Genomic DNA, 17,270 nt, shown 5'->3' with positions numbered 1-17,270 from the left:
CTGTGGTGTCAGTTGTGATTTCTTCTTCTTCATTTCTAATTTTATTGATTTGCATACCCTCCCTTTTTTTTTTGATGAGTCTGGCTAAAGGTTTATCAATTTTGTTTATTTTCTCAAAGAACTAGCTTTTAGTTTTATTGATCTTTGCTATTGTTTTCTTCGTCCTATTTCATTTATTTCTGCTCTGATATTTATGATTTCTTTCCTTCTACTGACTTTGGGTTTTCTTTGTTCTTCTTTCTCTACTTCCTTTAGGTGTAGGGTTAGATTGTTTGAGACTTTTCTTGTTTCTTGAGGTGAGATTGAATTGCTATAAACTTCCCTCTTAGAACTGTTTTTGCTGCATCCCATAGATTTTCGGTTGTGTTTCTGTTGTCATTTGTTTCTATGTATTTTTTTATTTCTTCTTTGATTTCTTCAGTGATCTCTTTGTTATTTAGTAGTGCACTGTTTAGCCTCCATGTATTTGTGTTTTTTAGTCTTTTTCCTATAACTGATTTCCAATCTCATAGCATTGTGGTCAGAAAATATGCTTGATATGATTTCAATTTTCTTAAATTTTCCGAGGCTTGATTTGTGACCCATGATGTGACCTATCCTGGAGAATGTTCTGTGTGCACCTGAAAAAAAGTGTATTCTGCCACTTTTGGGTGGAATGTTCTATAAATATCAATTAAATCTATCTGGTCTATTGTGTCATTTAAAGCTTGTGTTTATTTTCTGTTTGGATGATCTGTCCATTGGGTAAGTGGGTTGTTAAAGTCCCCTACTATTATTGTGTTACTGTCGATTTCTCCTTTCCTGGTTGTTAGCATTTGCCTTATGTATTGAGGTGCTCCTATGTTGGGTGCATAAACATTTATAATTGTTATATCTTCTTCTTGGATTGACCCCTTGATCATCATGTAGTGTCCTTCCTTATCTCTTGTAACAGTCTTTATTTTCAAGTCTATTTTATCTGATACGAGTATTGTTACTGCAGCTTTCTTTTGATTTCCATTTGCATGCAGTATGTTTTTCCATTCCCTCACTTTCCGCCTGTATGTGTCCCTACATCTGAAGTGCATCTCTTGTAGACAGCATATATATGGATCTTGTTTTTGTATCTATTCAGCCAGTCTGTGTCTTTTGGTTGGGGCATTTAATCCATTTACATTCAAGGTTATTATCGATATGTATATTCCTATTACCATTTTCTTAATTGTTTTGGGTTTGTTTTTGTAGGTCTTTTTCTTCTCTTGTGTTTCCCGCCTAGATAAGTTTCTTTAGCATTTATTGTAAAGCTGGTTTAGTGGTGCTGAATTCTCTTAGCTTTTGCTTGTCTGAAAAGCTTTTAATTTCTCCATCAAACCTGAATAAGATCATTGCTGGGCAGACCAGTCTTGGTTGTAGGTTTTTGTCTTTCATTACTTCAAGTATACCTTGCCACTCCCTTCTGGCTTGCAGAGTCTGTGCTGAAAAAAAAGCTGTTAACGTTTTGGGGATTCCATTGTATGTTATTTTTTGTTTTTCCCTTGCTGCTTTTAATATTTTTTCTTTGTATTTAATTTTGGTTAGTTTTAGTATGTCTTGGTGTGTTTCTCCTAGGGTTTATCCTGTATGGGACTCTCTGTGCTTCCTGGACTTAGGTGACTTTCCTTTCCCACGTTAGGGAAGTTTTCCACTATAATCTCTTCAAATATTTTCTCAGACCCCTTCTTTTTCTCTTCTTCTTCTGGGACCCCTATAATTTGAATGTTGGTGCGTTTAGTGTTGTCCCAGAGCTATCTGAGATTGTCTTCTATTCTTTTCATTCTTTTTTCTTTATTCTGTTCCTCGGCAGTTATTTCGACCATTTTATCTTCCAGCTCACTTATTCGTTCTTCTGCCACAGTTACTCTGTTATTGATTCCTTCTAGTGTATTTTTCATTTCAGTTGTGTTGTTCATCTCTGTTTGTTCTTTAGTTTTTCTAGATCTTTGTTAAACATTTCTTGTATTTTCTCAATCAGTGCCTCCATTTTATTTCCGAGAGTCTGAATCATCTTTACTATCATTACTGTGAATTCTTTTTCAGGTAGATTGCCCATTTTCTCTTCATTTATTTGGTCTTGTATGTTTTTACCTTGCCCCTTCATCTGTGACATATATTTTGCAGTCTCATTTTTTTTTTTTTTGGATGGGTGGGATTGTGTTCCTGTCTTACTTGTTGTTTGGCCTGAGGCGTCCAACACTGGAGTTTGTTGGCTGTTGGGTAGGGCTGGGTCTTGGTGCCGAGATGAGGACCTCTGGGAGACCTCACTGCGATGAATATTCCCTGGGGTCTGAGGTGCTCTGTTAGTCCAGTGGTTCAGACTCGGAACTCCTACCGCAGGAGCTTCGGTCCTACCCCTGGCTCATGTGCCAAGATTTTGCAAGCTGCACAGAGCAGCAAAAAAAAAAAAATAAGAAGAAGAAGAAGAAGAAAGAGTAAAAAATAAAATTAGACTAGGAAACTAACAGATATGTTAGAAAGAATATAAAAATAAAAATATACATGAAACAACCGTAAGGTAAAACAGAATCACAATAGTAAACAAGAGCAGAAGGGAAAAAAAAAAAACAAGAGCAGAAGGAAAAAAAAAAAAAGGTAGAAAAGGTCTTGGCTGTGGAGGGCGGGGCCTAAGCAAGGGCGAGGTTTGGGTAGTGGGCGGGGTCTATGCTTAGGACTCACATGGCTGGAAAAGGCCCTGGGGTGTGTGTGTGGGGGGGTGGGGCTTAGGCTCAATAGAGCAGAAGGGGCCCAGGTCTGCCTCTGGTAGAGGATGGGGGACCCGGCCTGGGAGCCCAGCTGGCTTCCTGGGCCCAAGTGGGCAGGGCAAACGCCCTCTGCTCCTCTTCTGCTCCTCCCGTCCTGGAGGGCCCCTCCTGCTGCCTCTCCTCCTCTCCCCTGGCCTCCCTCCCATGCCTCCAGGACCCACGCATCCTGGACGGGGCTTTGGAGGGCAGGGCACCCGGCCTGGGAGCCCAGCAGGCTTCCCAGGCTCCAGCGAGTAGGGCAAATGCTGGGCACTCTCCCCACTCCGATCCGAGCCCCCGAGGGTCCCTCCAGGCATAGGAACCCCTCCCCTCTAAGCCACCCCTCAGGGGCGCCGGTCCTGTCTGGCCTCCACTTCTCCTCCCTGCTCAGTCCCCCCATGTCCTACCGGTTCACTTGGGGTTTCCTCCCGTCTCCTTGGGCTTCGAGGTCCCCCACCAGTGTCTGTCAAGCACCCTAGTTGTGGGGAGACACCAACTCTTGTGTCTTCCCACACCGCCATCTTGACTCCGCCCCCCAAAAAAACTACTTTAAAAGTTATCTCTTAAAATGAAATGCTAAATAGAGGAAATGATAGTATTTCTCTATTATAATTAGCTTAAAGAAAATGAGGCTTCACAGAGCACATACACATACAGGCAGCCTGGTTCATATGGGTAAGTTCAGGTATACTGTTTTTAAGAAAACAGCAAATAAACTTAGGAAATTTTAAATGCATTCTAAGTTGCTCTGATCTGTGTACAGTCAGGAATTTCTTACAAGCTAAAAATGTGCATATTAGAGACATAAAGTGATGGAAGATCACACTAACAGCTCTAGATAATCCTACTAAAATGACAGTAAAGAAATAAAAAGGGTATAAATCCACAAGGATGAGGGGATACCACAGCAATTGGAAGGAGTCAACAAAATGATGGAAAATGGTAAGCTGATCGTTTTGACTGACTTAGAAAACCAGAAAGTGCTAAACACCTGTCAAGTGAGGAAGAAAGGTTCAGAAGTGAGATGTATCAGGTATTTCCAAAACTGGAAGTCAAGGGTGGGGCTGAAAACATTTTAAAATGTAGAAAGAGTCCTCAGCAGCCAAGATCCTTCCCCCAACCCTGAGCAGAGAGGTGACATCTCCCAACCTGGGTGTGTGTGTGTGTGTGTGTGTCTGTCTCTTTTTTTTTTTTTCCTCACACAGAGCTCCTAAAACCGTTGTAAATTCCTGAGTGATAAGAGCACTCGGGTATCTCTTCTACTGAGGTGATTCTGGTTGGGCTCCTGGATGGCTCATGGTCACCAGAAAGACCAAGCCTTGATTAGAAACTTGGAATGTTCAGCTCCACCTCCCATCTTCCAGACAGGGGAGAAGGGCTGGAAATGGAGTTAATAATCGATCATGTCCATGCGAGGAAGCCACCATTAAATCCCAACAGTAGGGGATTTGGAGAGCTTCCAGGTGGGTGAACACATCCATGTACCAGGAGGGCGATGCACCTCAACCCCACAGGAACGGAAGCTCCAGTGCTTGGGACCCTCCCAGATGTCACCCTATGCACCTTTTCATCTGGCTGCGCATCTGTGTGTTTTATCATATCATTTAATAAACTGGTAAACATAAGTGTTTCCCTGAGTTCTGTGAGCTGCTCTAGCAAATCAGTTGAACCCAAGAAGGGGATCGTGGAACCTCTGATTTATGGCCCACCAGTCAGAAGCACAGGATGTGCGACTGGCATTGGGGTGGGGCAGGCTTGTGGGACCAAGCCCTTAACCCGTGGGGTCTGACGTTACCTGCAGGTAGACAGTGTTAGAATTGAGTTAAACTGTAGGACACCCAGGTGGTGTCACAGGGAACTGCTTGGTAGGGGAAAAATCCCACACACATTCGGTGACTAGAAGCGCCAGAAGTGAAGTGTGTTTTGTGAAAGTAAAGAAAACACGCAGGAGAAGGAGGACTAGGGTTTTCCTAAAAAGCCTGGGCAGCAGACAAGTGGCTTTATTTTCTGGAAAAATCCAAAGCAGAAAGAAATACCAGACACAGCAGAAGGCAGGGTGAGGTAAAGGCTGGAAACATGGAAATTTAAAATGCTGATACACTGAATAACTGAGATGGCCCCCACCCCTGTCTTCCCCTGCCAGAATTGACCCCCAGAACTGTGGCAGCCAAATGTACTCCTCAGACAGCTCTTCTTCAGAGAAACAAAGTAGTCAAGAGAAAAGACCCGGAAATACTGACATATGAAGACGTCAAACAAAACAGCCATGCCTCCACACTAGCTTCATGGTAAAGCCCTCTAGGTGACAAGTCCTGCAACATGCAGAGATGCCAAATCAGGTTTTTCCTGCTTCCACTGTAAGTATGAAAGGAGAGCCAAGAATTACCATTCATTTGAGAAAAATGTTTACATTAAAGAGAGCAAAACAAATAGAAAAAATGAAAACATATCCCATCCGTGAAATAAACAAGATGCTATTAAAAAAGAATACTCAGAGAAGATAAAAAGAGCTCTTGTAAATTAAAAATGAGTGCATGGGCCTCCCTGGTGGCGCAGTGGTTGAGAGTCCGCCTGCCGATGCAGGGGATACGGGTTCGTGCCCCGGTCTGGGAGGATCCCATATGCCGCGGAGCGGCTGGGCCCGTGAGCCATGGCCGCTGGGCCTGCGCATCCGGAGCCTGTGCTCCGCAACGGGAGAGGCCACAACAGTGAGAGGCCCGCATACCGCAAAAAGAAAAAAAAAAAAAAAAAAAAATGAGTGCAGATAGAAGAGTTAGAAGATAAAGTTGAAGAAATCTCAAAAGTAAATAAAAACGGATGAGAGTAAGAAAAGACAACCTCAGAAGTACAACATGCAACTAAAAGGCATTCCAGAGACAGTCAACAGAGGAAAGAGAGAAGACATTATCAAAAGAACATAAAAAAAAAAATTCCCAAAGCTAAAGAAAAGGTTAAAACGAAGGAATGGGAATCTTCTCAATAGAGGCTGAAAGAAACAGAAAAACAGTTTTAAAAATCTAACGGAGACTGATTTCCAATCTAGAATTCTATCACTAAAGCTCGAAGAGACTGAAGACACTTTTAAATTTATGAAACCTCAGTAACAATTTCCATCACAGCCTTCTAAGAGTTTTCTTCTATTCAAGGATCTGGTCTATAAAATGAGAGTAAAGCAGGAAAGAGAAAGATGTGGGATCTAGGAAACAGGGACCCAACACAGGAAAGAGCTATGGACCAGACACCCGGTGCCCAAGTCCTTGGAGAAGAAAGGAAGGAACTGAAGGGTTACCTGCTGTGCTCAACAGTAACGAGACATTCTACATGAGCAGAGAGTCTGGGAGACAGTTAACTTGCTGGTAAAAAGAGAACAAAACTAAATAAAAAAGCCAATCTGTTAAAGGAAATGTAAATATATGATGAAATGTGGGTCCGCATGAACCGTGAACTGATTACTGTGATGGAGACAGTATAGGAGACTGAACTCTATTTTCCATAGAAGGAGTAATGTCTAAAATGAAAAAATCACAAATAATCAAGCATATGATTTAGAATATAGAGGTGATTTTAAGAAAAAACACCTAGGAATTGTTGCCTCCGGGGAGTGGGACTCTGTAGTGAGAAGGAATAGAGCAGAGATTGCTATTTTTCATTCAGCCTCTGACTTTTAAGCTCACATGTGAATTGTTATTTTGATAAAAATTAACGTTAAGAAAGAAGTCATCCGAACTAAAACCTGCGACATTCAGACAGGGAATATTAACAATGTGTCTTACTTACCACACTGTGTAATTGGCTGCATTTAACTCGATAGCATCTCTGGTTAGTTTAAAAGCTCGTTCACTTCTCTCGTCACGCTGCAGGACAGCCCGGAAATAATCATAAACATCCTGAACTAGAAACAGAGGACACAACTGCATTAGGATGGTCTTTCTTGTTTAAAACAACCACTATAGTACAAAGTGTTGTTTTACTCTGTGAGGGAGATACTTTATTGTACGTATACGATTTATAACAATAAGCAAAAGAAAGAAAATCCAATGACTATGACTACCACCCTCAAAACTTGTGTCACAGCCAGGATGCATATACAGGGGTTGATGCCAGACTCCAGATCCCCCAGAGACCTTATGCATTAAAGAAAAATTAAGAGTGCATATATCCAACTATATTCACTTAGCTGTTTTTCTCACATTTTATTTTGATCAGTTTTTTTTTAACTGAAAAAGTAATATACACAATGATAGAAAACTCAAACAGTACAAAAAGGTTTATGTTAAGTTTCCATTCCACTAAATTCCCAGTCCTTCTCCCCAGAAGCAACTGTGGAGTGATTCTAGTGTATCCTTCCAAATATATCCTATGCACATAGAAGTATATGTTCTAATTCCATCCTCCCTTTTTTTTTTTTTTTTTTTTAATACAAATGAGATCACATCCCACTCTAATGTCCTGGGCCTTGCTTTTTTCACTCATACATTACTCAAGGTCGTATAAACTAGTAAATATCTCTATGGAAAACCACTTGGCAATATCTATTAAAAATTTAAAACTGGGGACTTCTCTGGTGGTGCAGTGGTTAAGAATCCACCTGCCAATGCAGGGGACACAGGTTTGAGCCCTGGTCTGGGAAGATCCCACATGCCGCGGAGCAATTAAGCCTGTGCGCCACAACTACTGAGCCTGAGCTCTAGAGCCCACGTGCCACTACTGAAGCCTGCACGCCTAGAGCCCGCGAGCAACAACTACTGAGCCCGTGAGCCACAACTTACTGAAGCCCACAGGCCTAGAGCCCGTGCTACACCATGAGAAGCCACTGCAATGGGAAGCCCGCGAACCGCAACGAAGAGTAGCCCCCGCTTGCCACAACTAGAGAAAGCCCACGCGCAGCAACAAAGACTCAATGCAGCCAAAAATAAAGTGTTTCTTTAATAAATAAATAAATAAATAAATAAATAAATAACTGACTACTCATTGCCCTAAGAATTCCAGTTCCAGTAAGTTTTCTTACAAACATACTCTTGTATGTGCCCAAAGCATCCAAGGAAATTTACATAAGAAATAAAGAAATGAAGACTGGAAACAACTGAAATTTCCATGAGTAAAGAACGGGTTAAGTCCATCATGGTACACCCATACAACAAAATCCTATGCAGCTATTAGTAACGAGACTGTTCTGTTGTGTACTGAAATGGAACAGCTGCTAAGACAGGCTGTTGAGTGAAAAACGTAAGGTGCAGAGCAGCAGCTATTCGTTTAGTTAAAAATATATGTTTATTTATGAACATACGAGTTTGAGGAACAAGATGAGATGACATAATTTTCAACCACATTCCCCGTGACAAAGTTTACTACATTTTTCAAACAGCTGCACAGCATTTCGTTGTATGGGCACTCTAATTATACCTAACTCGTCCCCTATAAATGAATGTTTAAATTGTTTTCATTCTTTCGCTGTCCTATCATGGTATATTTCTGCACACACGTGCAAATTCAGTACATCTGAAGGATGAATTCCTACAAGTGGAATTACTGGATCAAGGTTATGTGCACTGTTGATGCTGACAGACAGTCAGCAGTGAGAGCATTAACCTCTCAGGAAAGGTCTGTTCAATATATAGTCCCTCCAAGAATGTATGAATACACCGATTTTTTTCCACATCCTCACTGACAGAGTATCAAAACCTCTGATCTTTGCCAATCGCTTAACTGAAGGAACATAGACCTTTACAAATATTAACCTATTTTACTCTCATTTCCACAAGAGAAACAGATTTAAGAGAGATTAACAAGTTCACATGGCCCAGTGTCCTTTGGAGACACAAGTTAAACCCCAATCTAGTCTGACACCAAAGCACACACTGCTAATCACAATGCTCCTTTCACTGCAGCTGAAATGCCTTCACACCACAACACAGATTAACGCAGAGAACAGACTAAGGTCCTAAACAGACTAGTAAAAAAATCCAGGTGTTAAATACTCCTCATTACTTCTTTTTCCACAATTAAAAATTTATGTGGGGCCTCCCTGGTGGTGCAGTGGTTGAGAGTCCGCCTGCCGATGCAGGGGATATGGGTTCGCGCCCCGGTCTGGGAGGATCCCATATGCCGCGGAGCGGCTGGGCCCGTGAGCCATGGCCGCTGAGCCTGCGCGTCCGGAGCCTGCGCGTCCGGAGCCTGTGCTCCGCAACGGGGGAGGCCACAACAGTGAGAGGCCCGCATACCGAAAAAAAAAAAAAAAAAATTTATGTGGACATGCTATGCTATTTTTTTTAATTTTTTATTTATTTATTATGTATTTGGCTGTGTCAGGTCTTAGTTGCGGCATGTGGGATCTTCACTGCTGCATGCGGGATCTTTTGTTGCAGTGCACGGGCTCTTCGTTGTGGCACGTGAGCCTCTAACTGTGGTGTGTGGTCTCCAGAGCGCATGGGCTCAGTAGTTGCAGTGCGCAGGCTCTCTAGTTGTGGCACCTAGGCTCCAGAACGTGCGGGCTCAGTAGTTGTGGCGTGTGGGCTCCAGAGTGCAAGGGCTCGGCAGTTGTGGAGCACGGGCTCAGTAGCTGTGCCGCATGGGCTTAGTTGCCCCGTGGCACGTGGGTATGTTCCCTGACCAGGGATCGAACCTGCATCCCCTGCATCGGAAGATGGATTCTTAATCACTGGACCACCAGGAAAGTCCTGCTATTTTTCTTATAGCATATAATTTTCCAGTTACTGACAGGGTTCCCAAACTTTTAGTAGGTCAATATGCATGAATACAATGTCAATCTATCCTGATTTGCCTAACCATTCTGCTACTACTGGTTTTCAATTTTGTTTTATAAAAATCACTACTTTAAGCATCCAATGACTTTTCATTAAAAAATTAAAAAAATTAAATACACAATACACACATATGTATTTATGTGTGTGCATGCAAGCACACATGGGTATGTATATGGTTTCGTTAAACTACAACCCCAAAAATGAAATTATCAGAGGAGAGCATGAATAATTATAGCTCCTTCTGAACATACAAAGGTCATCTACTCTTAAATACTACCTTTAGAATGCTGAATTTAATTTATACCAGAGTAAAATTTAGAAACAATATAAATGGTAAAAAAACTATGCAATATTATGTGGTCATTAAGAACCAAGCTCCCAAATACTTTAAAATGTGTAACAAAATGCTTATAACATGTTAACTCTATATACAATGTATAAACACATTATTTTATATTCACACATGTACACATACATAGTATAAACCTAACTCTGTGGAAACATATTTTCCGAGGAGTGGAAGGCTATACACCAAATGTTAACAGTGGTTAGTTCTCGATGATTAGACTCTTCTTTTGATGTTAACATCTTCAAATTTTTCTTCAATGAGCATGTGTTACTTTAAAAAATATTTTTTTTTGGCTGCACTGAGTCTCTGTTGGGGCGTGTGGGCTTTCTCTAGTTGCGGTGAGCAGGGCCTATTGTTCGTTGTGGTGCGCAGACTTCTCACTGCGGTGGCTTCTCTTGTTGCAGAGCATGGGCCCTAGGGCACACGGGCTTCCGTAGTTGTGGCTCGCGGGCTTTAGAGCGCGGGCTCAGTAGTTGTGGCGCACAGGCTTAGTTGCTCCGTGGCATGTGTGATCTTCCCAGATCAGGGCTTGAACCCATGTCCCCTGCATTGGCAAGGTGGATTCTTAACCACTGCACCACCAGGGAAGTCCTCCCAAATATTTTTAATTAAAAAGAAATACATGTTCTGGGAGTCAGCCTGGAGGGCGCGGAACACCACGCGCCCGCTTGGCTGCGCCATCCGGGTGGGGGTGTGCATGGCCCTGGTCCCCCAGCCAGCCCGCTTGGGACTGGGGAGCAGCCTGGTGGCTCCCCGCCCACTCCTCTCTCCTCACGCAGCCCCTCCGTACGACCGCTGGCATGAGGCGGCCGAGCTGAGGCACTGAGAGAAAAGGGAAATTGCAAAGCTCATCTACAACCAGATCAACAGCATATTTTTTTTAGGACTCAAGAATCAACATTGGGCTATTTCCTAAGATTAAACCACGAAAGCCCACTTGGAGGCTGCATGGCCATCTGCACACTTGAACCTGAAAAATGGACTTCTTCCATCGGGGAGATCTCCTTCTTCAGCTAAATCATCAGAAGTGGTGAGAAGAAAAGATCCCTACCCGACCAAACTCCTCCAGACAAATTAAATCAGTCTAGCGAGGAATGGAGCTGTACAAGGGTGGCCAGATCACCATCTTCTGCTTGCACCGCCACTGAGCCATCCCTCTAGGACTGCCACCTACATGCAGGTTGCACCCAGTGCAAGGCATCCAGCTGAGGCAGGGAATGGGAGCTGAAATCCTGCCCTACTCACCAAGCCGAGTTTATTGGTGCATGGCCATGTCTGCCCAGACGATGTGGCTCCTTTTTCAAATTTTCACCAACACACCCTGTATGGGCTAGTGGCATGTCTGACCACCCCACTCCCATATCCCAGTCCTACCCGGGATTCTAGTCCTTACCTCGGATGGATTCAAGATTTTCATGAACAAGTTAGGTTTCTTGCAAAAGATGAAATATTTGACCCAAACTGAAATTAATTTCATAGGTAAAGCTCAAAATATTACCATAGATGTGAATTACATATGTATTTATGTACACATGTATATACAGTTATGTAGATACATATGTCTATGTATCAGAAGTTAGCACAAGTTAAATTTGGTAAATGTTTAAAATAAAACTCTTTTGGGTATTAAAAAAAAAAGAAAATAAATAAATACATGCTCTTTGTAAACCCTGCAAACAATATAAAAGTACACGAAGTTTCCCGTACTCCAGTGCTACTCCCCAGTGCAGTGGATCTGTATCAGTGGTAATGGCTGTTACCACTTGATATGTCTCTCCAGACATTTTTCTAAGCAAATAAATGTAATCTTGCTCTTGTTTTTTAATGAAGTTGGCATAACATTTTCATTCCGCTTTTCATTTTGGCATTTCCCCCTCAGTGATATGTCCTTCCATGCCTGTGTATACACATCTACATCATTCTTGTTTCACTTTTCCATACAGTGGGCCTGGCATAATTTACATGCCAATGCTATTTTTTTGCAGAACAGATTTCTATAAGTGGGACTAGGATACTCAGTCTTAGGGCTATATGAACCTATATAATTTAGGGTCATCAATAAATTTGGGATTATATAAATAGAATTTTATATTCATTAGATTTTTTGATATTAAAAGCCTTTTAATTAAAAATTACAAATTTAATATACTGTCATACTCAAAGTGTCTAAAACTTATGTGCCTCTTTTCCACTCAACACTGTTTCTGCGATCTGTCCCTATTATAACAGATCTAGATCCTCTTATTGGTTATATAGCACACAACTGTATGACAACGATACATTTATCTATTCTCCAAAACACAAATATATAGCTGGTTTCCAATATTTTGTTCTTTCAAAAAATGCTGTGAATTGTGACAGCTATCACACACTGTGCTTACTGTAAGTCAGCCACTGTTCTCTTATTTCACGTGTATAACTCTCTCACCCTATAAAGTAGTTACTACTATCGTCCTCATTTTACACAGGAGGAGACAGAGATAATGAGAGGTTAAATAACTTGTCCAAGGTTACAGAGTCAGTAAAGTGGTGCAGTTAGAATCTGAACTAGATGGTCTGGCTCTGAAGTCTGTGCTCTCAGCCTCCTAGTACATGTCGTCTGATGCCATAAGCCAGAATGAACCCAGAATGTATCATGCGAAGCAGCACTTCAAAGTTGTAAGATATGAGCATTTTCTAGTTTTACTAAATATACATGCAAAACTGCTTTCTAAAATGGCTAAACATATGAAAACTACCATCTGAAAAGCATGGATCTGTTCGTATGTCTCAATATCTAATATCATAAAACAGTTTAAAATTATCTTTCATTCCTAATGATAATGGATTTTCCCCCTATTTAATGGCTAACAAAATTTTTTCTTCTATGAACTACAAGTTCGTACCCTTTGTCTATTTTTTGATTAGTTTCCCTGTTTCTTTAACCTTTCATAGGAATTCCTTATAAGGTTCTGAATATCGATCCTCTGTTTATACATCTTCTCCCACACTGCTGTTTGCTTTTTAACTTATTCATGGTGTCTTCTGTTGCACAAATTTAAAATTCTGATATAATCATTTATCAATTTTTGATCAATGGGTCATTATTTCTCTCTTTTCCTTTGTGGTTTGCAATATGATATATATATATATTTTTTTAAATTAATTAATTTAATTTTTGCAGTACGTGGGCCTCTCACTGTTGCGGCCTCTCCTGTTGCGGAGCACAGGCTCCAGATGTGCAGGCTCAGCGGCCATGGCTCACGGGCCCAGCTGCTCCACGGCATGTGGGATCTTCCCGGACCGGGGCACGAACCCGTGTCTCCTGCATCGGCAGGCGGACTCTCAACCACTGTGTCACCAGGGAAGCCCACTTTCTTTACATTCTTGACATTATCTCATAATCAGAAAAAATAATAATCGCTTTTTGTAAAAGAGGAATGATCTTGGATAACAGAGCCTTAACTGAAAGAAATATATATATACATAAAACTACATAAAACTACATAAAACTACAAAACTAGCATTCCATTTTGTTTACCCTTTCCTAGAAGAACAACTATCAATTAACATTTGTATGGCCTTCAATTTACAAAGCATTTCACATTCATTATGAAAGAATACTTTGTCAAAGAAAATAATCCACTCACTATCAGTAATATATTCCAGCTGTGCCTAACATTTCACAGCTAAAATATATTTCAAAATGCTCATGTTTCAACAACCAAAGTTTATTCTAAATAAAACAGTAAATCATTTCTGTTGTATCTCATGTGCAGATTAAACACTAAATGAAAAGCACAATCACACAGTGGTTACGATGTATTATAATGTAACATTCATTATTTAAACTTAAAATACGTCCACTCTTTGGACAAAATGAAACTTTTAATCATGAAAATAAATTACAAAACCCCACAAGATTAGCTTAAGTCATTTAGATCTTTATTAGACAAAAATCTGTCATCTATCTAGTCACATAGTTGTGAATTTCAACTTTGCTACTAAGTTTGACTTACAGACCTTTCCCTAATAAAAAATAAACTTACATTTTTCACTATAAATGATCTGGACCACTGGATTGGGGCCATCATTCTGCGGCACTGGATCTATATCAGCCCATTCTGCTCTGTCCCTGAAAATACATATATTTTTCAGTGATTATATTCAAGCCTGTAAGGAAAAAAAGAAATCTGATGTTTTTTTAAAAAGGCAACAATTACACTTTAACTTACAAATAATGTAACTATGGTTGGATTCTTCAGGACCAAGTGTTGCCACTTTGTTTTACATATTAAACTTTTAAGAAAAATAAAATGAATAATTTTCCAATTAAAGTTAATAAATCAATAGCTTTCAAATTTAAAGTTTTTACATAAATGCAAAAGCAGGTTTTTCTAGCAAGTACATAATAGTTTTAAATTAGAAATCAATCTAATTCATTGGTCTAATAAGGCTCTTTGGAATCAGTCAATAGTTTAAAAAAATTTGAATAACAATTTTTATTTGAATACTCTGAATAAGTAGAAGTGATATTTAAAAGTAAAAGTAATCACTATCATTTTACTGTACACTGAAAGGTGGTCCAGGTGGTCAGTAGAGTCTGGAATCTGTGGAACACTGGCTCTACCACTTAACTAGCTGTGTGACCCTGAGGAAGTTACTTAACCTCTCTGGGCCTCAATTTCTTCATTTATAAAATGGAGATGATACTATTACCAACCAACCTTAGAAGGCTACTTGGAGGTTTAAGTGAGATAATATGTTAAGCTCTTAAAATATGCATAATAGTAAGCATATAATACATAGTATTATACTATATATACACTATTATACTATATATACCCTAACACACACAGTTAGCATATACAATATTATACAGGAAATACACTAAATGTACTATATAGTATTACTGTATGCTTAAATATATATGCTATATGTTATAAATGTAGCATATAATAAATGTATATAGTAAGTATTCAATGAATACTACTCATTATCAATGCTAAAATAAATTACAGTGGCAACACTGGGTGCCTATAGACACTGCTGTGTAAACTGCTCAGTGTGACCAAATTTTCGTTAACCACTCTTTTACTTACATTCTTTCCCTATTACCCATTTTTCAGTTCTCTGTACTCATCAGCTATTGACAGCAAAAATTCTGTGGTATCTAGACAAATCCTAAAATTGTGCCCATTATACAAGGAGAAATCCAGGGGAAACAATTACCCGAGGTGTGAGACCTAGATGGGGAGTGGCATGAGAATGGTACCGCTGTCCTTTAGACACAGGGAAATCGGACACAGTCAAGGGAAGAAGCGGAGTATTTCACAGTTCAGAGAGGAGGTCTGAGGGCTACGGGGCCACCTCAACCAACTGAAATCACCAACACTGTAAACTCCAAGAACGAAATCTGCATAGTGGCTTTCACTCAATTCATAAACAACCTACGCAAACCAGCCATCTAATGGGTTTACCTAGAACTATAGAAGAAAAAGTAAGACATGAGAAAAGTAAGGACTTCTCAGTCGTCTCTGCAGGTTCAAAATGCAGCTGGGGAACCAGCATGACCAATAGAAAGCAAAGAACTAACGGGGACGGGACTGGGTGGTGGCAAAGATGGGGAGGAAAGGCGAGAAAGTTACAGCAGTACCCGACACTGCACATGGCTTGCACTAAGCGCGAGGCGACGAGGGGATGCGTAACGGAGTTGAATCCTCATAGTCTCATCCTTACAGCCTAACTCGGTGCCTGGCTGACGCTGGGCGCTAAAAACACTGAAAGAAAACGCCTAATGAAAACGTCCCGGTCCCCAGAGATCTTAAGCTAGCTCTCTCCGTTTCCGCAGAACAAACCACGGGAAGCCCCGTTTCTTAAGTGAGCCAATCTGGACCTTCTTTGCGGTCCGACTGCACCCAAGCCCTTTGGCATTCGGACTATAGCAGGCCAGCGCTGTGGGGCCCGGAAACTCCACCGCCCAGAGCGGTGACAGCGCGGGCCCCACCCCGCCGCTCCCGGCTGCCGGACGGCGAGGACGCGCGAGCTTCTGCCGCAGCCGCGCCCCGTGCAGCGCCGCGCGCGGGGGAGGGTCTCCCGCGCCGCGACCATACCGTGTGCGTTACCTGTACAGGACATAGGTGGGCGAGTCCAGGCTCAGGAACCCGTCGTCCATAGGGGACGCCGCCGCCTCTTCTTGCGGCAGCTGGGGCGGCGGGGGATGCGGCTGGGGCGGCGGCGGCTCCGGCTGACCTGGCTCCCCGCCCTGCGCAGCCTCCCCGACGCCGTCGGCGGCCGCCATCTCTCCTCGACTCCCAGCGGAGGAGGTGCCGGAGGCCCCGCCCCTGCCCCGCCCCTCTCGCGGCTACTTCCGGTTTTTCCGCTCCTACCATAGAGACGCGGGCGGGAGTGCCCAGCGCCCGCTCCCGCACCCTGGCCAGGCCGTTCCTGTTGGGCGCGGTTCCGCACTTCGGGCTGCATCACGCCACCTGGGGCCCCAGGTTTCCCACTCGTCCTGTCCGCAGGCCTGTCCGAGCGCTTGTAGCTGGTGCTTCGGAACGTGCTAGTGTTGTTAGTTGTTAGTGTCGGCGGGAGAAACTTGGGAGCCCTGGATAAGCAGCTGGCGCCCGTGCTCCGCGTTAGCCATCCAAGGGCATTTACGCTCCTTGCACACATTTTTTTTTGTTTTCTTTTGGATGCTGAGTTTATACCTAAGAATTTCAGTAATCCGGGATTTTAGTCTTTTGAAATTAAAGTTCTAATTATACAAGGAATATGGGTATACATTATAGGAAAGGTAAACGTTTAACACTGACTACCTAGTATATGCCGGGCTTGCTCATGGCACAAAATAAATTCTCTGCAGTCATGGGCTTTGCATTCTAGGGGAGGATAGCAGAATACGCCCCAAAATATGTATGTAGGAGTACAGGACATGCCACTCCACAGATGCTGCTTTGCTGTTTTGGTTATTTTGAGCTGTTGGCACTTGAAAAACAGTAAATGTGGGGAGAAGATTTCTCCGAACTCCCTTACATTTCTAAAGACAGACCCTCCAAAAGAAGCTCAATTGCCGTTAAGTCCCCTCCCTGGGAGTTTCAAGAGTGGAAGTGGACGCCACACCCTGACAAGTTTTGTCAAATTGTCAAATCTCCAAACTGTTCTCCTAAGGGCCCGTTCATCTTTCCTAAAAACCTTTTACTCTACCCCAAGAGGCCTTCATCTTCCATCCCCTTTCCTTATTAAGGTGGTATTTAAGCCTGAGTTCTAAGCCACCTCAGGGAGTTGCTAATTTTTTTCTGGGTATCTCTAGGTATTTTTCTATTTTCTCTAGGTATACACGAGGTATACATGTTAATAAACCTCTTTTTGTTTTTCTCTTGTTAATCTGTCTTTTATTACTGGGGTTTCAACCAAAGAACT

At 42.0% G+C, this 17,270-nt stretch overlaps 1 protein-coding gene across 1 annotated transcript in view; it reads right to left on the bottom strand.

The window, feature by feature from the left end:
* Positions 1 to 16,175, bottom strand: part of FNTA (farnesyltransferase, CAAX box, alpha) — a 30,063-nt gene extending 13,888 nt beyond the window's left edge. The window contains exons 1-3 of the mRNA XM_060085924.1: positions 15,974 to 16,175; positions 13,898 to 13,983; positions 6,534 to 6,648 (exon numbers count right to left, since the gene is read on the bottom strand). Coding sequence (XP_059941907.1) covers positions 6,534 to 6,648; positions 13,898 to 13,983; positions 15,974 to 16,149 — 377 coding nt within the window. The 5' untranslated portion in view covers positions 16,150 to 16,175. The remainder of the gene's footprint in view (positions 1 to 6,533; positions 6,649 to 13,897; positions 13,984 to 15,973) is intronic.
* Between the last annotated feature and the right edge of the window lie 1,095 nt (positions 16,176 to 17,270).

This window comes from Mesoplodon densirostris, chromosome 20 (genome assembly GCF_025265405.1).
Source record: "Mesoplodon densirostris isolate mMesDen1 chromosome 20, mMesDen1 primary haplotype, whole genome shotgun sequence".
NCBI classification, from domain to species: Eukaryota; Metazoa; Chordata; class Mammalia; order Artiodactyla; family Ziphiidae; genus Mesoplodon; species Mesoplodon densirostris.
This window is presented reverse-complemented; position numbering and strand designations above follow the sequence as displayed.